We start from the raw sequence: 26,538 nt of genomic DNA, 5'->3' as shown, positions 1-26,538 counted from the left end.
TTTCTCCAGTGGTCAAGGTTAGTTATCTGTGGTATATGCACATCTGTGTCACATTAAACTGTAAAACGGACACCTGCAGTTTAACAGCGTTTGGCAGGGCACCTCTTAAGTGAAGGCGATGATAAAGAGAGCAGTCCAAGGGGTCCTGTGAACCATAAGGACATCAGTACATGCATATACGTTAAGGACTTTGGAAATGTAAACGGCACACTGAGTGCTTTTGGAAATGCTAAACACCCTCAGAGGATATAGCCTCAGGTATTTCAACATCAAACAAAAAGTGGTTTTGCATAAGTCAAGGGATTAGAGGCAGTTCATAGGTAAACTGTTCTTGAGAGCACTTTTCAGAAATAGATTATACTGAAGCCAAAAATTGTGCTTGCATGCATAAGGAACCATGAGGGTAATACATTATGGATGACTCGGCATGTACAATCCCTGGGTTTGGACACACCAGGTGATGTGGAGGTACAGGCAAAATTGCATCTCATTTAAAACTGCTAGGAAATTTATACCTTGTTCACCTGTGTGTGAAGATGTATGTGTGCTGACAAATTACATGTCAGTATTACTTCTTACTTCTCTGAACCGGAGGCTGGAAGGGAAACTATTAAAAATTACATTAATTTGCATCATTCTGCATGAAAGGGTCACTCATCTAGTAATCATTCCCTCAGCTAGTAATGAGGTATTAGATACGAAGTAATTTAATAAACAAATCAACGTAATTTTCAACAAAGCCCAACGTGGTTGTCCGATCTAATGAAAGAAAGTATACCGTTTAATTTAAAAAAACAAGCACGTGGAAACGTCATACAGGGCAGGGCATTTTTTTCCCTTCTGAAACAAGCTTTCTATTGGGTTAATCTCTCACACGTCACCCCCCTTCCCCACGGCCTCACTCAAGACACCGGTGTGCTATGGGAGCGTTTCCAGACGTGTTTGCATTTCATTTCTCATTCGCCAAAGACTTATCGGCGAAACGCTGTCGAACAGAGGAACCGCTCCCCCGCTCTGCCGCAGGCGCGCACTCTGTCAGAATAACAGCGGCAGGAAACCACGAGGGCTAGGATTCATCGCCCCGCTTCTCCGTCACGCCGTGTTTTTTAACAGTGCGCCTGCCCGTGTGCAGACGTCCGGACCGTGACACTTTGACGGCAGCACGCGCGAATTCCGAACGCCTTCCGTCTGCTCCCGCGGCCGTGCCGCTGCTCGCCGACGCCGCGGGCGGCGTCCTGCGGCGCGACTCGGCTCGAAGCGGCCGCCCGCGTCTCCCGCGCCCGCAACCGGCGAAGCGAGCAGATGCCGCCAAACCCGCGCCGCGTTCCCCCCGGCCGCTGCCAGCTGGAGCCGAGACGCTCGCACCGCGCACGGACGTGCCAGCGCGCGCGGCGGCGCGTCTGATCTGCCGTTAGGACGCCCTTCGTTATGTAGGTCATTAAACAAGCTGCCTCTCGTTAACTGCGTGCCAATAATTCATATAAAGGAAGACTATGCGGTGACAGAATACGGTGAAGGTGCTGCTTCTGTCTACGCGAAAAAAGTTAATGAATCAAACAAGTCATAATATATTAAGTTTTATAATTGCACACAATGCTGAGATGAAATCAATAGTACTAGTTTTTGTCAATACACAAAAGTACTACATGACAGGGGAAGCTAGAGCCTTTATTGAGCACAGGAACCAAATTTTCTACTGAATTAGTATAATGGAAGGATATTATAAGCATAGCACACCTCTGATTAGACAGTTTTGCAAGCTAAAAAAAGAACAAGGTGATCAGTATCTGAGACAAGATTCCAATGTGTTCCAAAATCTATGCTGGCCTATAAGTGAGCTAAATTCATGTATGATGCATGCCAGAAACAATATTCCATTTGCATTTTTCCCCACATTTGGACAACATATTTATATAAGCTTGGTGAGATTTCTAAATAGTGTTTCCCAGTGTTAATGTCCTTCATTAAAACATAAACATAACAAAACACTCCTTGTAAGACAGCATATGACAATATTTTCTCAGAAAATAAGTTCCAACTGTCACTCTGGACATTTACCTCCAAATATTACACGTGAAGAACTAAATCAATAATTCGCAACTCATCCTGCACCATTGGTAATGAGCTACACAGCAGTGAATGGGCACTGGGAAAAAAGTGTTTCCACTCGAAAACAAAGGTGGTTCCAGGTGGTTCCTCTCCCGAGCGGCGGGCGATCTCATCGAGTTCCTGCAGCGCTGTGGTTAGACGGGGGGGTGTCGTGATCCGAGACAAAGGAGGTGGGGACGGGGGCGTCGGGGAGGGCGGGGGACAGGACATGCCGGCACACGGGGCAAGTCCCAGACTGGAAGGACACATTGAGGAAAATGATTATTACCAAAGAAAAGCATGACGCACAATGGCTGCCATCACTCTGTCAATACTTTGTGTTTTACATAAGCTCCGCTGAACACGAACAAGACAATACATCGCAAGTCCTGATATATCTGTCAGTTTATTTTAATAAGCTGAGAAACCTCAACGAAATCTTTTCAGACACATACGCTGTGTTAAAAAATAGTCAAATAAAATTGTTCAAACTTGGCTATTGAAGATAATTATCAAATTTATTTAGAATTTCAAAATGCCTGATACGGTTAATACTCTTTTTTTCCCCAGTTGAATTTGAATGTCACTTTCTTCATGCATTTATGCTGGTACACAGGTGGCTGTTGGCAGGTTTGTGCCTGTGGTATATCACACATCTGCACATACAGCCTACAGTACTCTACTCATGTGTCTTCACTGATCAGACTAAACAACCGTCATGTTAGTAAGACAACTGAGCACATGACGGATTGGTGAAAGAGGGGACGCCAGGATAGAGTCAAAGAATTGTGAGAGATTTACTGAACCTACACACAACACTACTTCTTTACTGGACCTACAGACAGCGCGTACAGTGCGTGCACACAGGAGGCAGCAGGCGTACCTTGCGCAGCCAGAGCGTGACGCAGATCTTGTGGAAGATGTGATGGCAGGGCAGCTCGGTCGTGACCTCGTCCTTCGCGTATTCGCAGCAGCAGATCGCGCAGCACTGGTCCTGGCCTGTGGAGCGCAGAGAGGCCGTCAGCGCGCACCGAAATGGCGCCCGCGAGCACCAAAATGGCGCCCGCTAACGCACGCAGAATGCCCACCGCGCTCCATTTGTCCTAAAGAACATGTGCTCTAAAACCCCCTTCACGACATTCCCCCATGGTAATATCTCCTTTCCTCGGCATTCACGTCATTCGCACGCGTTACGCGCTGGCGGTGGATGACTGAATTCCTCTCGAGGTCTTCCATCACCGTGGTGCCGGTCTATCAGGCTTTTAACAGCAGACGTGTACGCATACACTGCAGCGGTGAAGGAAAGCCTGCGACCGGCACGCGAGCGTAAGCGCGTTCTGAGGGGGCGAACGCCCGAGGCCTACCGCTGTGGTCCTCCAGCACCGTGATCTGAGGCAGGCTGTCGATGACGTCCTCAGTGGCCGGAGGATGGGCCTGCTCCACGTCGATGGCCAGAGACTCCAGGTGAGCCAGTGCAGCCTTCAGAGGAAAAAAATATAAAAAGACCATAATCATAAAAGCTATTTCAAAAACCAGTCTCTTTCCGTTCCGTCTGCACACGAGTACAGGAAGTTTTTGTTTTTTTTAATGTACGTCACAGACTTTATTTTCAGCCCCGTAGACACTGGATGCGGGGGAATATGAGAGAATGATTCGATGGCCTTATTACCTTCCACAGCCATTTTCATTTTGGCAATATGCATCAAATCAATGGGCATTTTAAATCTAATTTTGGAAAAGGAATTCTCGACATCAGTCAAACCTAATTTACTTTGAGAGCCAGAGCACTCCACTTCAATACTGAGATCTGTAGATTTCTCCAGAGCACTGCATGAAGCAATTTCCACTTTCCCAACTGGGAAGACTCTCTTGTCTAAAACTTAGCCCTAACAGATTTGCCATAGGCAACGTGCAAATATCAAAGGTATGCTATTTAGCGTGCTTTCACATTTACTAAACTAAACATCCAAGTGAGCAACTTAAATGTTAACCCAGAGGCTGCCACTGAAAATGCAACAGTCCTGCTGGGCGTGTGTCTGTTTTCGCATATTTCTGGTCAGAGTCAGAAATGCACCGACCTCCATTGCTTGGGCCAGCCGTTCTTCGAGTGCCATGTAAGCGAGCAGCTGTGGGTCCACGTAGGATATGGCCTGCGCCATGCCGAAGCTGTCCCCGAAGTCGTCGAGCAACCTGCGGTGAACAAAGCAGCCCCAGCTGAAGTGCGCGTCAGTGCGAGCGGCCTTACTCTGCGCGCGGCCCGAACTCCCCTCACCGGCCACCAGCACCGGAGCGCGTACGCGCCACAGCTGGGGCAAGAACAAGCACGCTGTGTATTTCAGCTTTTCAGAAATCGGTAAAACTCCTGCGGGTTACGCTTCTGAAAGGTTGTTTTCCAACAATATTCAGAGCAAGCACCCGTTCCGTTCAAAATTTTAATTCTGCAGTAATCTGCAGAGGTGATGCAATCGAAGGCCTTTGAAGTATTTTGAATAAATATTTGACTAGATCTTATAATATGCGTATTTTATTAGAAAATATGAAATGATCTGCCCCCTCCAGATAAAAATAAATAAATAAATTAATTAATTAAAAAACCTAATAATTCGAGGAGGACCTGGGGGGCCAAACCTTGTACAGCATGTGGTCTGAAACTCACATTTAGCCAATATATTGTTGCCTTTTATGTGGAATTATAAATAAACTTAACAGGAGCTTACATGATCTTGACATATAATTAGATTTAAAAGCAGTGCAAATGATTCATTATTAAATGAAAACTACTTTTCTCCATTGAAAAAAAAAACAGACAAATTGCTCAACAATATATTTTCCACAAACACAGCTAGGCAAATCCCCTGATATCCAGGAAGAGGCGGCAGTCTTTCCTGTTCCAATTCTGCTCTCCTGGCAAAGCAGTAATGAGAAACGCTGAGACCAGATGCCTACAGCATCTAGCCTACTCTGTGTGTATTTCCAGTACAGCTACCCTGATGTAATGAATTAAGAAAGTTTCAAGCAGAATCCCATCTTGGGAGTCCCTTTGTAATTGCAGAAGAATACTGACACCGACATTGATTTCCATACCGCACGGAAACACATTTGCTGTAATGCGGCTCTCAAACAAGATTCAATATCCCGGACTTAACAGCTAGAAAGCTCTACCTCAGCAGATTTTGGCATGCGCTGCCAATAAATAATACTGGAGGAGCAAACACACCGATCAGAGTAGGAAGGGTAATGGAGAACTGGAAGGGCAGGAAGTATGATAATGGAAAGGGTCCCTGTGCTGTACACTTAGGTGCGCGGGACAGGACACAGGGGACTCGTTACACAGCATGACCTACAGCCCTGCTGCTGTCGCAGTCTGCCAGGCGTGCTGAAAGGATGAGGTACGGTCCTTATTCAAACGCGCGGTCCCAACGACGCGGAAGACCGTCTCTGTCAGGCAGGTGTCACACACCCCAGGACACGCCTCTATTTCCCGTGAACCCACGCAACAAAGTGCAACCCTCCAAAAACAAAAGATGACAAGCAATTGCAAAGAAATGCGTCGGTGTACATCGGATGTCCTAATCGTGAAATAAAACCAACGTAGAAAGTAAATAGATACAATATTGACAGCAATCCTCAATTCAACATAATAAGACTAAACAAAAACCAACTGCAGGGTATTAATACTCACAAAATGATCAAAATGAGTGCAATACATGGAATGATTACTGAAATACATGAAACAGTATTGGAATGTATTAACTACAAATTTGACTGTGCAACAAAGCGAGCATGCTATAATCTAATTTTGCATCATTCATATGCAGTTCTGGCCCTAATTTTGCATCATTCATATGCAAATATGGGGAAAGGGCACGAAATTAAGTCTTCTAGTCATTGTCGTTTAAATATTTGTGCAACACCACATCAGATAAAATTCATATTAGCCTGCATGTGTGTCGAGCCCTGTCAACACACATCACCTCAAATAAAACAAAGGGAAATTCTTGTACCGCATAGTGAAGCCCACTTTCTCATCTACTGTTTGGGGGGAGCTGGTTCGGTGTGTCCCAGATTTTCAGACTAGAGACCGCTGCTCAGCAAAGACAAAAAAAAATGAAGGGACATTCCAAGTGGGTGTTTCAATGTGGAATTGCTGAGGTGAGACTGGTAAAGCACTCATACACAAAATAAGGCTTTTTGCAGTGCTGAAATTTAAGTTTTAGGCGTGCTTTCCATCACTGCAGAACCACAGACAAAAACCTGCCTTGCTCCACATGAGAAATGAGGCTAGGCACACACTTGATGAGAACAGGGATTTAAATAATGATTTCCCCTGCAAAGAATATTGTGTGTGTCTTGGTTAACGCTCGTTAAATTTACAGTTCCTGGTGTGGTCAATGCCAAACATTTACAGTATAAATTGTTTATGTTTGTCTTCTGTCAACACATTGGTTCAAAGAGTCGTCCATCATTGCGGAGCTTATTACACAATCAAAATAGTCACCTTGAATATTCTTTTGACAATCTTGCACCATCTAAAACTGCATTTCTGCTCTCTCATTCATCATCATAATTTCTTATGAATTGTATAATGTTTTGGACTTTTCAAGGTCCACATGTGTATTCCATTATAATAAAAAAAACTAGTGTATTGAATTCAAATATGAGTATTGAAATATTTATTTTCTGTGCTACTGTGTTTACCAGGGGTGTCAAACACAGTACTGGAGGGCCGCAGTGTCTGCAGGTATTTGTGGTTTCCTTTCAGTCAGCAGCTAACTAAGGCCTTGAGAACAAGGTGTGTGGACTCAATGACTTCAATTAACACTTGTGCTGAAGGACGGCAAAAACTGCAGCTCTCCAGGACTGGAGTTTCACACCCTCTCTTACCATCATTTCATATCCCAATACCTGTACTTACTTAAAATCGTACACAATTTTGGTTGTATGGTGCAAGAATATACCTCAAATTCCATACAAGCCTTTTACTTGAAAATCAGTAATAAGCACTGACCTACATTTGTACAATGAATGGACCTGTACTTGACCGGGATTAAACGGTAATTCTCAAATATTCACATAATATTACGGATAATCTCATTAAAACACACAAAGCCTGAAGTTGGCCAGTGATGTTTCTGAACCTGAAGCTATGAAAGCAAGGTCAGGCACTTCATGCAATCCAGTAATTGCAAAATTGCTGCTACTTAACTTGTAACTCTGAGTAAGTAACATTCATTACAGGCAGTGACACAAACCTCCAGTCAGCATCGAAGTCCTCGCTCACACTGGAGTCGTCCTCAAAGTTGTTGTTTCCATCGAGCATGAAGAGACCCGGGTGCACAAAATGGCTGCCGGCTCCCTCCGGGTCCTCATCGCTGCTGCTGTCCGTCTCCTCCTGGTACGAAAGCCAGGGGATCTCGCCTTCTTCCAGCGGTGCCTGGTCCCTGATTCAGAGATCCACAGAACAGCCAGATCTGAGCTTTGAACTCGCTTAGTGACACACTAACAGGAACTCAGGGGGGTGACCCAGTAGCAGATCAGATATAAGCCTGAAAGGTCTGTCAAGATTCTGCCTGGAGTCATTCGCCCTCTGTGCACCATTGCTTCTGCCTTGATTTATTACTCATGTAAAAATGTACAGGTGTACATTTGTGCAGCACCATAATTTGTTTTTTCATACCCCTTAATGTTAGCTACTTCAAAGACACCTTGAACACATACGATGCATTCAGCACACCTGCTATTAAATTATAATTCTGGATATTTTTAAAGAAAGTGACTTTTACAGCTCTGCCTACTCATACTGAAAGAATTAATGGCCTTACCAGAGTAATGGAATGGAACAGAATTATCTGGAAAAATGTCAAATTGTGCCTTGCTTTCTGAACACGTACTGGCCATTTCATTTGGATTGCCCTTAAAAGAAACTGTTTTCAAGTTTACCAAATAGTTAATTTTATCTATAGGTATTTGAAGCTTTTATAGTAGTTGCTAATTCGCTCTGAAAACTGATGCAAATCTACACTGAGTGTGCCTTGGTGTGCGACATTTTGACATGTGACTCACCTTTTAGTCACAATCAGCTGGTTATTACACTCATTATTTCTTTTTAAAAAATTAATTATTGAAAACTGATCTTAAAGTGTTTTACAACACAATGAATATAAATAACATAAAAATGTAAGTAAGTAGTATAAATGCAATCACATATAGGTCTAATCGTCACCCTCAAGCTTATAATTTTGATAAGCAATAAAATGCAAAAAATCAGGCAATGCATACCAAACTTTGTATAAAGAGAATACTTTGTATAAGAATGGCTTGTGTGAACTTTAAGACTTCCCTCTGCATGCAATTTATAGTATACATCTGGCTTGTACTTACCCTAGTAGCACACAGTTACAGGTCCTTTACAATGTGAATGAGACTTAGATCTGCATTAAATGTGCTGCCATCATTCATGGTGCTTAACCTGAAAGCTTGGGCATGCATCAGGCTTACATCTGACTGATGCAGTTCATTCCAGGAGAGCTACCTTATCTCTTTTCTACTCAAGGAAGAATGACCAGACAAAGCCACTCAGAATATGGCCATACCTGACTGACTAGAAGAAAAAAATGTGGAGCTTAACAGTGAAAAGATGGTTAGCTATGGTTAGCTTTGTGCCATATTAACACTTGTTACAGTGGCACAATCCAAGGCTTTAGACCAAATGTCCAACTACTCGCCTGCTGATAGATTAATTTGTTTGCCAATAGCTACCGATATCAGGATATCACACACCTTTAGTGGGAGCAAGGACATTATCTCTTCCCTACACCGATGACACTGTCTATAACTCAATGCTATTACACTGTTTATTCACCCTGCCCATAACCAGGTAAGCACCTGATGGGACCAAAGTATCAATGTTGTTTCTTGTTTGGTGTAGAAAAGTGGTTCCAACTACAAACTCTGTTCAGGCACAAAAGAGAGGGAGGGACTTTGGGTACCTCGGAATGACTAAAGTTTCCTCTATAAGTTTGACTATAGCTGTGAACGACCATAATTGCGTAAATACACCGGTGAGCAGTCGAATGCCATTATGCGGAGCCGACACGTCTCGGACAGACGGCGACGCGACAGCGCGACCGCATCAGAGCGCCGCGCGGAACGTTGCGGAGGCCGCGGGGCGGGGCTCACTCGGGGACGAAGCCCAGCTCGGGGACGTCCTCCAGGCTGCTGCTGCTGCTGCGCAGCTCCGGCTCCTCGGGCCCCGGCAGCGTCTCCCAGCTCCCCTCGCTGGAGCACGGCTCCTTCTCCACGCCCGAGTCCGAGGTCCAGGAGGCCGACCACTCCCCCTCGCTGCACTCGGAGCTGCCGCCAGAGCACACAGACGCGCCACGCGGTCAGCCCGCACGCATCAGCACAAACAGCTCAGAACGGCTTCTCCCACGTCACACTACAATCACCAACTCTTGTCTGTCTGAACACGTATGAGCACGTACACGCATTATTATGTATAAGGGGCTCTCGCTGACCAGCCAAGTTCCAAATGTGATCACACAGACCCATCATTCCGTCATCAAGTGCAACTTATGTGTAATGATATGTGTAGGCTCCCTATATGTTCAGACAGACGCACGCACGTGTGTTTTAGCACACGCTGTGGGGGTTGGACATGTTTTGTAGGATTAACAAGCGGTTTCACGAAAACTGAGATCATCTGCCGTCAATTTGGTTTTTCCGTGATGCGACAGAACATTTTCTCCCATTTAAAAAATATTCACTACAACAATGTGATTTGGTTAAATTAAATAATTTGATTTAAATAATTTGATTTTATGAGAACAAGCCCTTCATTTCACACCCATCTTTTTGTTATGATCAAGACTTTCATGTGAAGTGTACAAAGATTATAACTGCAATTGCATTATGTAAGATGCAATTAAGTGAAAAGGAATTGCTAACGATGGGTGACCCTTAAACGAGCATGTAATTATGCAAGACAATTGGACGCCGTTTCATGAACAGTTCCCAGCTTGTAGCCCTCCAATGGCGTGAACATAAAGTATGAAAAGTACCTGTTGTCCCCCTTCATAAGTGACGCACATTTCTCATCAAAGTCCTCCATGTTTTCCCACAATTTGTCTTCAGCGTCTGGTTTCCTTCTGCAGCACGTCTCCGAATCTTCCCTCTCGCCCTTGAGGGACTCGCTCGCTTTGAACTCCATCAGCGGGAAATCGAAGAGGAACTCGTTTCTGGGCCTTTCCGTTTGCGTCAAAAAGAACGGCGGGGCGGAACCGCACTTGTTGCCGCCCTGCTGCCTGGCGAACGGGTGGCGAGCTTCGGGCTGGGAGCACTTTCTCTTTTCTAGGTGGCCTTCGCTCGTCTGCTTCCGAATTTTGGGCCGTACCACCATCTCCGCCTCGGCTCGATCGCTCCCGCAGTCGGGGCCTTTCAGTCCGTCCGGGGAAACGCCGGCCACCGATTGGTCCGGCTCGCCCGGCCCGTCGCCGGGGTCGCTGGACGAGCTGGCGCCCTCCTCGCCCTCAGAGAGACTCCTGTGAAAGGCCGACCCGTCTTGCCTGAGCTCGCCGGCGTCCTTCTGGGAGGGCTTGGGCTCCTCGCACGATTTTGTGTACAAGTAGGACTGCAAACCGCTGAGGTAGTCAAACTCCTTTCCCAGTTCACAGATCATATCGTCCAGTCTTTTCTGCAGGCCCAGCGAGGGGTCAGAGCTGAGGCCGTCCTCCTCCGCTTCGCTGCTGTCCGGCTCATAAGAGTCAATGTTGACGAAGCTCAGCACGCTGCCGTTGGACGGATTGCTGTCCTCGTCCTGCAGAGCGGGCCAGGCGCAGGCCTCCGAGCTCTTGCTGGAGCCGGACGAGGGCTGGGAGTCGCAGGCCATGGCCTGCTCGCCCTTCAGCTTCCTGTAGCTGAAGGCGGAGTGGTCCGCAGCTTTCAGCCCGGCCGGCTGCTTCCTGGGTGCGTCCGCGTTCAGCCTCGTCCCGTCGACTTCTGGGTGAACCGAATTTGTGGACACGGGGAAGATGGCGTGGAGCATTGAAGAGATGTTTCCCCTTGATGCTAAAATGAGAGAAAGTCCATTTAAATCCACTATATTTTAATCATCATATATATGCATCCTTTATTTAAAAGGTAACTGAAATTTAGACTGAAAGTCACCCCTACACTTTGCCTCCATATTTTAATTTCAGGGGAAATTATGGATGCTGGGTCTTATTTAATGTATACAAAGTTTTTACCGATAACTTGAACAAAGTTCCTGATAATATGTACCAGCCTTATGTATGTACATGTATAATTAGGAAATAACAATAAGCAATAACTGCATCACCAAGTCTTGTCAGTGCTTCAAACTGGCTGTTAATTACATTGCAGTTCTGAAAACTGGAACAGGTAATAAATAAACCGCGCCATGCCATACTATCCATTTAAACGTATTCCCATGAATCCATGCCATTCCCTTAGGGAACAGGGGTTGCACCATCTTTGAAATGCAAAGCTCCAATTATGAGCACCTATAGAATTAATATTCAAATCACACATTGTGAGATGCGTTCACATTTTTTGATTGAGGGTAATTTTCCTCTTCATTTGCAGAGGACTTGATTTCATTTGCATTAACCAAATGCAATCAAGCATTGAACTAGTTTGAAAGAAGGTAAGCTACAGCTACATCATGGTATGAGACAATACCACGGAAGGCTGTCATGAAATCAGGTCGGAATGCATACTGAACGGGACTGTCCCGTTCAAAACAGGCTTTCACACACGGAGATGTCAGCAACCTTTTGGCTTACAGGATTTTAATGTAAAACCAAGTTTGGCAGCTCATTGTTTCAGGCCACTAATGCCATTTTGAATAATATTAAAAGAAATATTAAAAAGAAGCATTTTAAATATTAAGAAACACAGAGGTGTAGGCTTGGTTAAACTGCCTTTGTTAGTACTTTGTAAGTAAGTGCAGCCTGCCTGTCTGCCTTTATCCAGCAGCAGGCTTTAAATGGTTTATAAGCTTAATTGTTCAAACTGCTCTTTACGTGCAAGTCTGCATGTCTCACAGTTACTACACTGGAAACTCTCTCTGCAGTTATTTTTGCAATGTACTGACACAAGCTCTTCAGCTACTCTAATATAACTGAACTATTTTACCTTCACCACAAAAACAGCCAAAACCATGAGGAAACATGAGGATAATCGTTTTCTTTTTCCCTTTTTCTATTTTAGCCCAATGCCTAAAATGAGCCATTGTATATGGAAGAACACAACTTCAAACATTTACAGACAAGCACAGTACATGTAGTGATACAGTATGTGTCCTGTGTGTAATGCATATGGAAAGAACCTGAAATCCTACACGTGAATGTTAACTGATGTCTTGCATTTTTATAACTGCACTTTTGTTAATAATGACTGAATTGTACACACATATAGAATTCTCGCCATCCACACTGTTCATCTCCATTTCCTGCCAGTCCGCGTGGTTCTCTTTGGATGCTTTTCTGTGTCTGGCCAGCGAAGGCCGAAAGCTAATATATGCATGTCTCCTGCCGTATCTCCGCCCCGTGATGGTCTGATAGCCTCCAGCTGGTTTGGGCCAGGCAGACTTGCCCGATTCCTGACCCATTACTGGAGGAAAAAAAAAAAAAAAAAAAAAAAAACATAAAATACAAACTTTAAGGCCAGACGAACTAGGTTCAAAAGTCACCCTCATGAAAGTTAATCACAGAGAATGTTTTTCCCCCTTCACTTCATTGTTGATAATGGAAACACAGAGGGTCAAATTAGAATGATAGCCCCCCCCCCTCCCCGATTGCCTTTGTTCAAAATTCTAGAAATTAAATGTTGATGTTCCAAGGATCAATCGTTTGAAATGTCATCACTGCCAGCTGCTTATCAAAAGAGGGGTTAGATTTCACTTTTCAAAGGTGAATTCTGTGTGATAAGGATGGTTGAGTCATGGGTGAGTAGTGCAAAATGTGAGCATCACTCACTGAATTGTCAAAACTACAATTTGCCTATTCTATTCAAACCTAATATCCTAAAGCTTGGCCAATTCAAAAGACAGCATAGCTCAGAATGAACAGACACGACTGTTCCTACAGCTCTCATGATGATAATCCTTAGACTACGGCTAGGTTTACACAATTATTAGCATTAAGGTACCTTCAAAACACTGACAGAAAGAGATGGTAGTTTTTCAATCATTTGATGCGACCTCAAACCATCTTTTTTTACACAGCTATGTGGCCCCATGCCATCTGCAGAGACAAATACGGAGGCAGAAGTTCACGTTGTTCTAAACAGTTTTTGCTAAAAATTAAACTAAGTAGTAAAATTTCCTGTTTTTTTATGTCATATTTGTGCTTACCAAAGTATTATTTGAGATGCACTTTTTGATCCATTCAATGATCAAAGTCCTTGATGTAGACTTTATTTATTTACCCAAACCAAAGAACTTTGTGTGATTGATAATATTACTCAACTGTGAGACAAATGGTGTACAAATACAATTCAATGCAGTGTCTTAAGTGCAGTAAAAATCCCCATCCAAACTCAGAAGCTTACAAAAAAGGCTGCGGTGTAAAATAGCTCACTGGGCCCCTATGACCTCATACTGAATTTATATGCCAAAGTCTTCCTTCTTACAAAGGAGTACTTCTAGAAAAGAAATCAGCATTAAATGAAACACATTTCAAAGATGCTTTACATAATGTTGATCATAATATAAACAATCAATTTTATTTAATAATTTAATAGGCTTTCGCCAACAATGATGACATTCATAAGTAATAATAGATATAGCATTTTGCAGCAATAAGCATTTCAGAAGCGCTCAAAGCTCTCAAGCTACGTTTTTCAATCACAGCAAAATACGTACATTAAAGCACTATAAAATACTTTACAGATACTGATGCAAAATGTACCTTGAAGAGTTTGGCAATAAGAAGGTACATGTAGCCTATCTCTCACAGCCATGCCTTGACTCCTATCTCTCATCAAAACTATGAGATTTGTCCTAATCTTTATTTGGGAGGCCATTATAATTCCCATTGTGTCCCAAATGTGCTAAGAACATTGCATGACCCAATGAACTGCATATGACAACAGCAATACGGAAGGCAGTTAACAGATTTGCTTGCCGATCATGGTTAAAATTCAGACGATAAAAACAGCGACCGCAGTTCTTCAGTGGCGTCTGCTATACTGGTGGAATGACAGAAATGGAGTGTCAACTCTGATCTTGCCAATTAGCCAGCGATCGCGGTCAGAATGTTGCAGGCAATCTAATCCCGTACAGGCCCAGTCGTACCCTAGCATGTTACTTCACTTTAGCTAATTGACACTTGTCAGCTGAACTGTAAGATGTGCGTGTAATCATGTGTAAGCGTTTCTGCAAAGCGAACACAATAAATGAAATGACAAACTGAATGCCTAGCAACGGAACTACATGCCTTAAAATATTGAAAAACCCACATGCAAACTTGTTTCGAGTATAACGCTAACGTTACGTGGTCTTAAGAGCAAGTTTAAACCCCCCTGTCACAGATCGCATTAACGCCGATTACCTAGCTAACTTAGCACACCTAGGGAAAGACTCGTGTCTCATGTTACAAGCTAGCCAAAGAATAACTAACTGTATATGTATTCATTTTTCAATTTTCTCCTAAAAATCGTGTTAATTTGCTACTTCACTAATTACACCTAGCTAACGAATGTAGCTAGTGGTGTGCACTTGAATATTGAATACATAGTGCTAATACTCTAGCTAGCTAGCTACTTACTACATCAACTAGACAACTGGATAGGTTATTTGGCTACCATTTAAATATACAAATCACCATCTCTTAGCTTGTGAGCATATCGATGCAGACTGCTAAAACAATCAAAAGCCCAAGGCAACCGTTAGATTAACGTTTCTTAGCTAGCTAGACGACACAATTTTATTTTAGCCAGCTAGACAAATGGCTACTTAGTTGGCCAAGGCAGAATAATGCCACCGTACTGAGCATCTAGCCAGCTTGCTAAAAACAAACACTGCGTTAAACAAACTATTTGTGATTAGGTTGCTAGGTAACTTAGCTACCTAGCTGTCTTGGCAGTATATTCGTTTAATTAGCTACAAATTACGATGACAGTGACACTAGGTAGCTACCATATACTGTCAGCTAGCTAACATTAGCTAGGCCTTGTTATTTACTTAGCATCTCAGCTAAGCCAGCTAGCTTGGTGAAATGGCTAGTCTACTGATTTACTGTGGAAACGAAGTAGCTAACTAGTAAGATAACTCGTGATGCACTGTACTTGCCGCAGTTTAGTAGCTACTTGAAATGAGCACCCTCAATAAGCGCGCACTGAAAACAGATAAAATAAATACCTTAGTATTCATTGCGACCACGTAGCTTGCAGGGCTAGCTTTAGATAGCTTTCGCTAGCTTGGTATAAGTTTTACCTGCTTCCCAGGACAGGTTATCAGCCGAAGCCACAAAGATCGGGTAACGTCACAATCATGCGTCACCGTCACATGGTACGTTTCTTCCAATCAATGTTCAAATTGAGAGAACCAACTAAAGATACCCCTTTAGGTGAAGTGTCTGAAAAGTACTGCACACTGCGGCTACCGACGGAGACATGCATACTTGTATATCATACACCAGTTGTTATAAAAAGATATGCTTTTGATATCGTTGTATGCGCGTTTATATAAATTGTAGGCTATTGGGGTTGTGGGGGGTGGGGGGTGGATTTACTCTTTCCGTCCAGTCACTGTTGACAGACTTGATTGTCTGTGTGTACAACAAACTATTTATTTCTGTCCGCTTTGGGCCAGTGCTCAAGCTGGTTGCATTTCTCTGTCCTCACTGTTAATATCTGCCACTCCTGACCACGAACAGAATGAAGGCAAGGACATTCCATCTTTCTCTCCAGAGAGGAAGAGAGTGCTGCTAGCTGTTAACAGCCATCTGTTCCACCTCTCTGAGCTTACTCTTTTGTGTTTGCATTATTGCAAGTCACCTTGACACTAAATGGCATACCTTTTCACATGAGTTTAGGCAATTACTCATGTTCTGCCTCCAACTTTTCTGTTTTAGTCATAATTCCATTCCTTTCCTAGTTTAGTGTAGTCATTATGTTGTTTTAGAGAGCTGATTGATGAGGAGTTGCGGTATAGATCTTGGCACAAGTTAAAGACCGTTTGGATGGATCGGTTGATTTACAATGTTCCATTTCAAATTTCAGACATTTGAAGGTATTTTTTTGTGTGTGGCTGGAAAATGGGGTATCCTTGAAAAGGCTTCATCAGTTGCTGTAGGTTCTATTTGACTGGAATAGCTTTCCACTCAGTTTCACTTGCAAATCTGGAAAGTTGATGTGAATGCTTTTCAACACTGTATTATGAGCAGAGATTACATTTAAAAGTATGCTAATGTTTTGTTATAATGTGTCTGGAAATGTAATGCAACATGGTATTTATTAGTCTCTAACATAGAAATTCCATTTCTGGGTGGTATAATGCAGTTCAAGGGCTCTACTTCAGTGACACAGTAGAAACTGCATGGATGTGATGTGCATCATGTACCTATAAAGCAGTGGTAAACAATCCTGTTCCTGGAGATCTACCATCCTGTAGGTTTTCATTTAAACCTTATTTTGGCTTTCCTGAATTGACTGTACTAATTAGCAGCTCAACAAGATCTCCATCTGTTGAATAGGGTGTGCTTTGTTATGGAGTGAAAACTTGCGGGAGGGTATATCTCCAGGAACAGGGTTGGTTATCACTGCCATAAAGGCCGGTGCACACAAACCTGTGCACCAACTTGAAGTATTACTAGAGATGTTTGTATTATTCCCACACTCACCCGCTAATTTCTACTGTTCACCACACAGTTAGCTGCTTTCTCAGTGAGTGGGAGAATGAATGTCATTTTCTCACTCACTGAATTCAATGAGCAGCTTGACAGTAAACAGCAGTGATGCCATTTTAACATGTGAAGGGCTAAAGCGGCAGCAAAGCAGTCTGAAGAATACCTTGCTCATATTCCATATTTCAAATTCAATTTAGCCTGCAGGGAACAGAGATTGGTGCACAGTCAGAATCAGAATCTGCATTACAATGCGATCAGTGAGGCGCATTTGCGCTGCAGCGAAGCTCTCAAGCAATGCCCCAATCTCAGCCACTGCCCCTGACGCTCATTGACATTGAGAAGTCAGAATGCACATTGAGAAGTACAAGGTGAGTACCTTCTTTTGGAGGCACTCGAGGGCTGGAAGAACAAAAGGCGCCTGGCTCATTTAAAAGGCAACATAACTCAAGCCAGGATCTGGGCCTGGGCCATCAGACTGATCCAAATGGTTCCGGTGGGGAAACATCATTAAATGTAATGGGCCTCATTGTATACATAACTGGTATATATAATGCATGATAATTAGGAGTTGATGTAAAAGCAGGGAAAAAGAAAGTGACATAAGGTATAGTGGAACAATTGGGAGACTGCAATGATGCGACTGCCAAAGCAGTTACATTTTCTGATTATGATTTTATGATTATTATGACAATGACTTGATTGATGATCTGGAGCTTTTTATTTTAGCTTTTCCTCCTTTTGGTATGTGTTCCCATCAATAAAACTAAACACATTTAATGGGTCTTTATATATTGATTTACTGAATAATATAATAGTAATAAAATAATAATAATAACTGTGTGCACTAAAGCTAAACACCCATTTGCTTACAAAAAATAATGACTTAGACAAAGGTCAAAAATTCATATTTTACCTAATTTCACAGGTGAATATTTTTGTGGGCATCCATGGAGTTCCTGCAGTGAGCCACCTGGGATTGGAACCCTGGTCAAAAGTCCAGGGCATACAAGTACACTACACAGCTGATGGCTGCTCAACCAAGATATCTGCCCTCAGGCAACACCACTATGTTAATCAGAAAAAAAAAAAACTGAAATAATCAGACACTGAGCAGGAACGGCAAATGCACAATTGTTTTGAAAAATCAATGTATCATCTGCTTTCTGTCCTACCTTCAAGACTTTTAAATGTGATGCTCAACAAATGTAACCTTTCTCATGTGGATTTCTCTGGGTGTCAACTGAAAGAGAGACCAGACCCTGGCATAAGGCCTTCAACTTTTAATCCTCACTTGAAGAAAGTCAACGTTTTGCAGATAATTGTCAAGAATCACAGAGTGTTCTTCAACAATGAAATTAAACACATTGGGAAAAGTGACAGTAACACTAAGGGAATTAATAAAAATGAAAGACATGGCAGCAGTTTGAAAACAGAGTAGATGGCTGAACTGACGAATGGAGCAGTAATTAAAGAGGCACTTCAGGATCTTTCAGCTTACAGAACATCAATCAGCCATAATAAGCACTGCTCCTGGAAGCCCTGGGGTCTGTAATTGTCGCAGTGTGGTGTATTGAAAACAATAATAGTTCACAGTTTGGGAACATTCGGAAAGGTAACTTTGAGAAAGACAAACCTATTCTGGTCTTCAGAGGCAGTGCTATTATTTCTATGCCAGTCTTATCCAAACACCCTGCTGAGAACATACTGTAGGATAAAATTTAATTGCGATTTAAGTAAATACCTTCTTAATTGAATGCGTTAATCTGAAGCAAGAGAAGGAATATAACAATGGACACGAAACAGCTATATTTTATGCGACAAGTGATTACACAGGGAGACTGTAATCTTGCCTAAATAACTCAATCTATAAACGATAAAAAAACATCAATGTAGACAAAAAATTCTTGATTTGGGCCTTTCAGAGAGTCTGCTAATATGAAAAGATGTCTGGTGTTCCAATAACTAGATTTCAATATTAGGAGTATAAGTCCATATGAGAGTACTGAAATGTCACAATTTTACTTAAATGTTAAATTGTAACCCCTTATTTAGCCCTTCAAAAGTTCATGCATACAGTTGTGAATATAAAGCGAAGTAGGAAATTTGTCTGCAAAACAGAAATGGATTTTTTTTACATTCTGTTTTGAAGTGAAATACATTTGCATAATCATTTTTCTCAGCACTCCAAAGATTTTGTCTCTGAGTACTTACAAAGAAAATGTAAATGAATATTTGCAAGCGTTTCCCCTGTGTGTGAAGTTATTTTCTTTCGTTGGAAACAGCTTGTGCCAGTTCTCACTGCAATACATAACTTGTGATTGGAGTCAACTAAGCAGGGATATTTGCAATACTCACCAATATAATAATGTAGTCTCCCTGTTACAATCTCAAGAGAATGCTTTTGTATTCACAGCTTTCTGTCTTTGTCGCTGGGGCATTTGTCCCTATCCTTGAATGCCTTCAAGTAATACTTAGTTGACTTTTGAATGAAATTAGTGAATTAGTTGACTTTTGCGCATTATGTCTATTAAGCCAATCTGCCTAAAGAATGTAGATGCAGTGTAATGGTGTTAAAGAGCACCAAACAAGCTTGCCTTAGTTTTACTCTAAAGCCTGGGTGATTTGAAAAAGGAAAACCACTGCAATAACAGCTCAAATATGTGTGTTGGATTACTTCACATTCAAATACTTTTTGTATTACACATTAAATGTAATTATATTTTAAAAATATATTTAAATTTGGTTTACAGTCACAAATGTATCATATTTCTTTGTATTTCAGAGGAGGTTGGAAACAGCATATTTGTTGTTTCACACCTTTTTTTGGTTTTATATTTATAGTAAATTCATGTTTAAAAAAATAAATAAATAAATGTGTCAGTACATTGCTCATTAGTTTGTCATCTAGCCACCCTCACCTACTCCTGAAACTAACATGCATAAGCACACTCATAAACCATAAAATTATTTTTAAAATCTGATCATATCAACCACATCTCATCACAAAGCATTATGGCGTCAAATCCACTAAGATGACATTCTGCTAAAAGCTTTTGTCAGTTAGGAAATCAATATTGGGTGGAGACTGAAAATGGTGGGATGAAACTGAATAACTCTTCTCCTTTGGGGAGCTGCTGCTGGGGGCATTGTTCTTTGAGGTGGGATAGCACTACACGCTCGCTACAACAGAATCCGGTGATTTATGTTAGATGCTACTGTACCACTGCACTACATACATCTGAGGTCAGTTCACACACTTCTTCTGGTAAGCCCTATGCTCGTGGGCAAAGCTGTTGTGCATTTTAATCTGAAAGTGTAATGTAACATAATGGAGGCACCATTTGACTTATGCCAACATGCACCATATTTAAACACATCTGTTAACTCAACTGTGGAATATTTCATGACATACTCATATTATGCTGTCACGTTAAATAATGACATATATATCATTACACATGAAAGAGGCAGTGGTTCATATCCAGTATTTATATTGTGTGACTAAAAACATGACTAACATGTTTCCATAGGTTATTTTAAGACAGCATGTGCAATGCCATTACATTAGATTATTTATTACAATTACAATTTGGCATTTAGCAGACACTCTTATACAGAGTGGCTTACAAAGCAGTAGGGCATCAGGAGTGAACATTTAGCATTGGCAGGGTAAGTGATTAACCTCTTAAGTGCCAGGCAATAAATAAGTGCTTTGACAGTAAGGTGCAGACTACAGAGTGCACATGCATGCACACACATTCTCTAGGTCTGTGTGTTTTGAATTTTATTTGCAGGGTATTTTGCATTGGCTCTTAGCAATGTATACTTGTTAACTGGTCTTAGAATCTCACAAGATAGACCATTATAATGGAGTCAATTGAAGAAATAATATTGTCACATCAACCAAAATTTCTACAGATTTATTTTAGTGCTTGCTTAAACATGACACAGGACAGGACAACATTGAATCCACTTGAAACCATTTTATTAGTATTTCTGTATCTGGACAAGGCCTGCCCTAGCTTAAAAATGTGCATTTTTACTATGAAGACGAAATAGGAGTCCACAGAAACAACTAAGTGCTACTGTTTTTCTGGTGTTAAAGCACAAAATAAATTTCCAAAAATGTTTGAAAGAATATCTGACTCCAGATTATTCTGTCTAATGGTGCTGTAGATGACTGTTTACTGTAGCAAACTTGAAAAAAGTCCAGAGCCATTTAATACCTGCAAAGTCATTCGTACTCAAATCCCTTATTAGAATACAAGTCAAATCACTCATATGTCTGGCTAAGACTTGAATTTCAGGTAAATGTTCATTTGAGCCTAATCTGTGCAAACCATGAGAAGTTACCACATAAGATGCTAGGACACTAAATGTACCAAGCTGATCCAACTCCAGTTGACATTAAAACCGTGCGAATAAAACGTAGACCATCATAGAAAAAATAAAAAAGTAAGTTGGCAAAAACCAAAAAAGGAGAGTTACAAAGCTACAAGTATACTGCGAGATCTTTATAGAGCTATTTGTATGCTACAGAAAGCTGTTAGGTTAACGATTTACAGCTGTTATTTTTTCTTAAATTATCAAGGAAAACAAAACATTAATAGGTTCTTTATTTTTGACTGTTGACAGTTTATTAAATCCAATTTAGCTTTCTCCATCTGTTTGTGACTGCTCTTCCTCCAGGCATGAAACATTTCTTAATTATTTTCAAGTATTAATAGAGATAATTAGATCTGATATGGTATGCCTGTAATGACAGCAATGTTAGCATGACTATTATTTAGTGCACAGCGAAACTGAACACATTTAATCAAATTGATGCAGATATGCCACTGAAAACAATTTTGCAGATGAAATTAGCATTCTGTACATCCTATTTCTATTGTCTATTTAATTCCTATTCCATTTTTTAAATAAAAGTTTTAGCACCTTATCCAGTGATCTACTCTAAATTTTACCACTGGGATTCTTCCAGCCAGCCTAAGAACTGCTATCATAAAACCATTACTGAAAAAGTCTAACCTAGATACTTTTATTGTAAGTAATTTTAGATTCATTTATAACAGACATTTTTTTGGCAAAGTACTTGAAATTATGTTTTTAGTCAACTCAGTTAGATAACAACATTCTTCAGAAGTTTCAATCAGGATTTCGGTCCATCATAGTACAGACACTCCCCTTATTAAAGTGGCAAATGGCCTTCAGCTAAATACAGATGCTGATCATCTCAGTCTGCTGATTCTTTTGGACATTAACTCTGGTTTTGATAATGTGGAGCAGAGAATATTACTATCACTGCTTAAAGCGGTACGGTTGGGTGAAACAATCTTGAGATAGTTTCATTCTAATCTCGGAAACAGAAAAATGTTTGTTACTTTCAGTAATTCCATGTCATGAAATGTCAACATTGCTTGTGGGGCCTCACAGCGCTCAGATCTGGGCTACTTATTGTTTCAGTTTACTGAACTGCTCCCTCCTGGTGTTATCACTCCTGGAAATGGAGTATTCCCATAGTTATGCTGAAAATACTCAACAGTAAGTTAAACCTGGTAGAAACTCTTCAGATGGAGTCGTTGGATATGAATAAATAAAAAACTAGATATCACTGAATTTCTGTTTGATTTCAGTTAAATGAAAATAATACAAGACATTTTGACTGGTCCCAATAGGCAGATAACTTTTTTGTATATGAGTGTTTTTTTTTAATCCAATTTCAAAAATTCTGAACTTGAAGACTGAAGACTTGAAACTGTGAGCACTCTGAGAGACAGCTAAGTATAAGATCCCATATTAAACACATAACCAAATTCTCTGCTTATTGCCTCAAACATATAGCAAAAGTAAGGTTATGTTTATTCCTGTCTGATGCTGAGAAAATTACCTGTGGTTTATATGATTTAGACTGGATTATTGCAATGCTTTTATCTCTCGCCTCCCATATTATATCATTACAGATTAGCCAGAACGCAGCAGAGTGACAGAGGACTCTGCCACTCAAGGACAAGTCAAGGACAAAGAAGTGGGAACGTAATACTCCAGAACTTAGATCCCTGCACTGGCTCCCAGTTAGTTCTATAATTTATTAGTGGCCCAAGCATGAATTGCTGGAACATTTGCAATTTCTGGCAGATGTGTCTAACTTTTTTTTTTTACAGAACTTTGCACAGTGGCCGAAGGTTGCATGCATTACAGAAGGAGCAACTTTGGCACTTTGAAATGCTATAGCGCTATAACAAACTTTAAAAGAGCATAACTCCTGCCCCCATTTGGTCTAGAGACATGAAACCAACATCAATCGATGCCTCTCCTCAGACAAAACAACTTTGCTTTTTTGTCTGGAAAGGTGCATCACGTAGATTTTCTGCCATTTTGAATAAATTAAAAACACTTAAAAGGCATCCACCCCTACAAAGTTTGACCAACTTGCACAAAACATGGCATGCCACATCTACTCATGAACAGTGTAAAATGTTATAGATACATAAATTTGCTACACTTAAAAATGTGCCTGCTGGAAGTCAATGAATGTACATGTGCCTGAAAAATGCTAAAAAAAATAAAAATAAAAAAACCCAAAAACTTTGGTGGGTCTATTGATATGTTACATTTCCAAAAGTATGTGGACACCTGAACATCACAATTATATGTACTTGTTGAAGATCTCATTCCAAAACCATGGGCATTGATATGGTCTAATTACAAATCCACCTTTTTGAATTTGCATATGTATTTGTGACTTTGAGTGCTTAGTTGCTGCTTGCAGCTATTATTATTATTATTATTATTATTAGTAGTAGTAGTAGTAGTAGTAGTAGTGGTAGTAGTAGTGGTAGCAGTATTATTATTATTCTCTAAAACTGATTGGGCAGCAAATACAGTCAATACTACAGCTATGAAACTTAGCAGGTATGTTCATATGGCCAGTCCCACACACTACTCAATTACTGCAATGATGCCGATTGGTCCAATGGAACCATGTGGTCTAGAAGTGACAATCTTTTTCCCCAGATTCCTTGTCTCATGAAACATATGTTGGCTATATTGGATTTTCCACCATTTTGACTTTTTTGCAAAACATACTTTTCAAACCAGTCCTGGGTCATTTGGCCCATTGTCACCAAATTAGGCTCGAAAGAATTTCTGGGATCTGACTCTCAATCATAAAATAAAAAAATATTGACTTTTCTATATTGACACTATGGCTGCTACATGTCAGTCAATTGTTGGGGGCATGGCAATTTTTTAGGAAAACAGCTATAAATTGTGAATGCTTTGTCAGATTATCACAGAATTTGGCATACATGTGCAATGGTTACCCCTGAGACACCTTGCTCATTTTGATTGCCTTTAGCCCACAGGTGGCGCTATAAGAGGAAAACAAATAAAAATACTTTTAACTACTTAATTGCGTGACCAATAAAGTTTAAACTTTGCATGCTAAGCCTTTGTGTCAGTATCCCAGTGGATGAACAATGATAACAGTCTTATTTGAAAAAAATATGCCCACCATCAGCCAATCAGCTGTCAGTGGGCATGTCACAGGCTTAGCAATGGCTTATCATCATGAAACTTGTATGTATGTTGGAAATACCGTGCCAACTTTTGGGACAAAGACAAAAAATTTTGTACTATTCATCCAATGTGTGTCCTTAAAGCTTAAAAATGAATAATTGCGGCATGCTGCTTGGACCCAGTTAATTATCACTTGTGCTTTTTAAATGCCATTGTTGGTTTTTAAAGGCAAACACAGAATGGCACTTGAGTACATAACAGATATGCTTGTACCTCACAGACCTGACTTAGATGTGTCCCGAAAGCGTGTTTTGCCCCCATACTCTGGAACACTCTCCCAGAAAATATTAGACTGAGATTCACCCTCAGCTCCAGTATTTAAAACATAGCTCACATTTTTAGGATGCACTTTCTTACGGCTGCTTTACTTATTATTTTATTGTTTTATGATTTTTATGTATTTTACTATTCAGCTGTTTTTATTTTACTTTGTTTAATGTTTTATGAGCTTTCATTACAGATTAATTGTTGTTTTATTTGATTTCTGGCTTGATTTATTTTTATACAAAATTGTATCTATATGTCTATCACTGTAAAGCACTTCGTGCTACTTTGCTGTATGAAAGGTGCTAGCTACACAAATAATAATAATAATAATAATAATAATTATTATTATTATTATTATAACGCTAAATATATGCATTAATGGGGGCACAACTTTCATAGTCTATTGTCTACATTTCTGCGTAAATACACACATGCATAAATTAAAATACATAATTACAGTTCCAATACATATTCTGCACAAACGCCAAAATAGAGCGCGTTTCAAATTCACAACCTGAAGATTGTGTAAACATGGAGTTAAATACGCTCAGGTGTTGGTCTACATTGGACGTCACCCCATGATGTCATGAGAGGCGGAGGCACATTGTAGCTGAAATGTGGATGTTTCCTCTCCGTGGCCTGAGCGAGGAAGGGATGTGTTGCCACTAGGAGTCATCCACGGAGTCTGTGGCAGTTGCGACGTATGGGAAGAATTGCATGCACATATAGCCTTTAAAATCCACACGGGATTTTGATCTATTCAGCAAACTATGCGGTTAAACGGAATTTCCAATTTGAATGTGCTGAACACATCAGAACATTGAGTGCTCAATCTTACTGCCAAAAGTGGCGTTGTTTGACAAGGGGGAAAGGAAGTCTAACTCCAGAAATCGAAAACTGTCTGAATAAGAAGCCGTTGACTAGAAGGGAAAAGGAAATGGCACATTGACAATTTACAAAAGCGGCTGCACTTTTTACGTGCCCGTAAAAATGTTGCGTCACGCTCGTAGGCTATACTCACCGAAGAGGAGTTTGTGTATGCTATAGAATACTGAAGGGGAAACATATTTTGCGAACATCGGATTGTGAGCAGCACGTTTAAACCTTGACATCCACACCTGGAAAAGGGACTCGAGAAAAAGAAAACCACATGCTATGGAAAATCGTTCTACATGCACAGCTGAAAGGGGATGTATATCCTAAAAGTTTACTTTCGAGTCTGGAAACCATGTACAATCGCTACCACCGATAAACAGGTTATTGGAATAAGTAGGCGATACCTAGTGAAATGTTCTGTGAAAGTCGAATGACGGAGACGTGATTGTCCACGACACATTTGGAGGAAAGTTCTCGCTTTTTATAACGCGCACGGCGAACTCGGCGAATCTTTCAAGGCTAAAAATTCGTTTTGTGCTGTGAGCGTGCGGGACTCTTGAAACGCATCCATGAGTTTTTACCTGGTCAAACCAGATGGAAGGTATGACTCGATAGGCGGCGCAAGCACTTACCTTAGTGTTCATTTTCATGGGTTGCCTACTAATACAAAATAACTACAGGAAGAAGGCAGGGTTGTCGCTTTTGTGTGTTTGCCAGCACGATTTGCTGAATCACACAAACCCTTCCGCATTGACATGAAACTTTGCTGTCGTTAGGCTGTACAGCGATTTTGTGCTTTTTTGAACTCCTTCGAAGTTTCTTACTGAGAGGAACATACAGAACCAGACACCATGTTGTT

At 41.1% G+C, this 26,538-nt stretch overlaps 1 protein-coding gene across 4 annotated transcripts; it reads right to left on the bottom strand.

Annotated features, from left to right (window-relative positions):
- Positions 1–1,650: 1,650 nt before the first annotated feature.
- On the bottom strand, positions 1,651–26,451 carry pja2 (praja ring finger ubiquitin ligase 2). Of its 4 annotated transcripts, none has more exons than XM_064307582.1 (9): positions 26,312–26,451; positions 12,520–12,720; positions 10,149–11,154; positions 9,268–9,441; positions 7,341–7,529; positions 4,167–4,278; positions 3,453–3,567; positions 2,972–3,087; positions 1,651–2,344 (listed from the first exon to the last, which is right to left on the bottom strand). In XM_064307582.1, the coding sequence occupies exons 2-9, from the start codon at positions 12,716–12,718 to the stop codon at positions 2,219–2,221; spliced, it is 2,037 nt and encodes a 678-aa protein (XP_064163652.1). In that variant the 5' UTR covers positions 12,719–12,720; positions 26,312–26,451; the 3' UTR covers positions 1,651–2,218. The 4 variants fall into 4 exon arrangements, with proteins under 4 accessions (XP_064163652.1, XP_064163651.1, XP_064163650.1 ...); XM_064307581.1 differs by lacking the exon at positions 26,312–26,451 and adding an exon at positions 15,545–15,669; XM_064307580.1 differs by lacking the exon at positions 26,312–26,451 and adding an exon at positions 15,470–15,629.
- Between the last annotated feature and the right edge of the window lie 87 nt (positions 26,452–26,538).

The sequence above is a fragment of the Anguilla rostrata genome, chromosome 14 (assembly GCF_018555375.3).
Source record: "Anguilla rostrata isolate EN2019 chromosome 14, ASM1855537v3, whole genome shotgun sequence".
Taxonomy (NCBI): domain Eukaryota; kingdom Metazoa; phylum Chordata; class Actinopteri; order Anguilliformes; family Anguillidae; genus Anguilla; species Anguilla rostrata.
This window is presented reverse-complemented; position numbering and strand designations above follow the sequence as displayed.

Coding starts and splice junctions, on each gene's coding strand:
- pja2 (XM_064307582.1), bottom strand. CDS start 12,718: ATGGGTCAGGAATCGGGCAAGTCTGCCTGGCCCAAACCAGCTGGAGGC. Junction 9,442..10,148: donor CTTATGAAGGGGGACAACAG/GTACTTTTCATA, acceptor CTCTGGCGGCAG/CTCCGAGTGCAGCGAGGGGG. Junction 7,530..9,267: donor GAGCTGGGCTTCGTCCCCGA/GTGAGCCCCGCC, acceptor TCTCTGAATCAG/GGACCAGGCACCGCTGGAAG.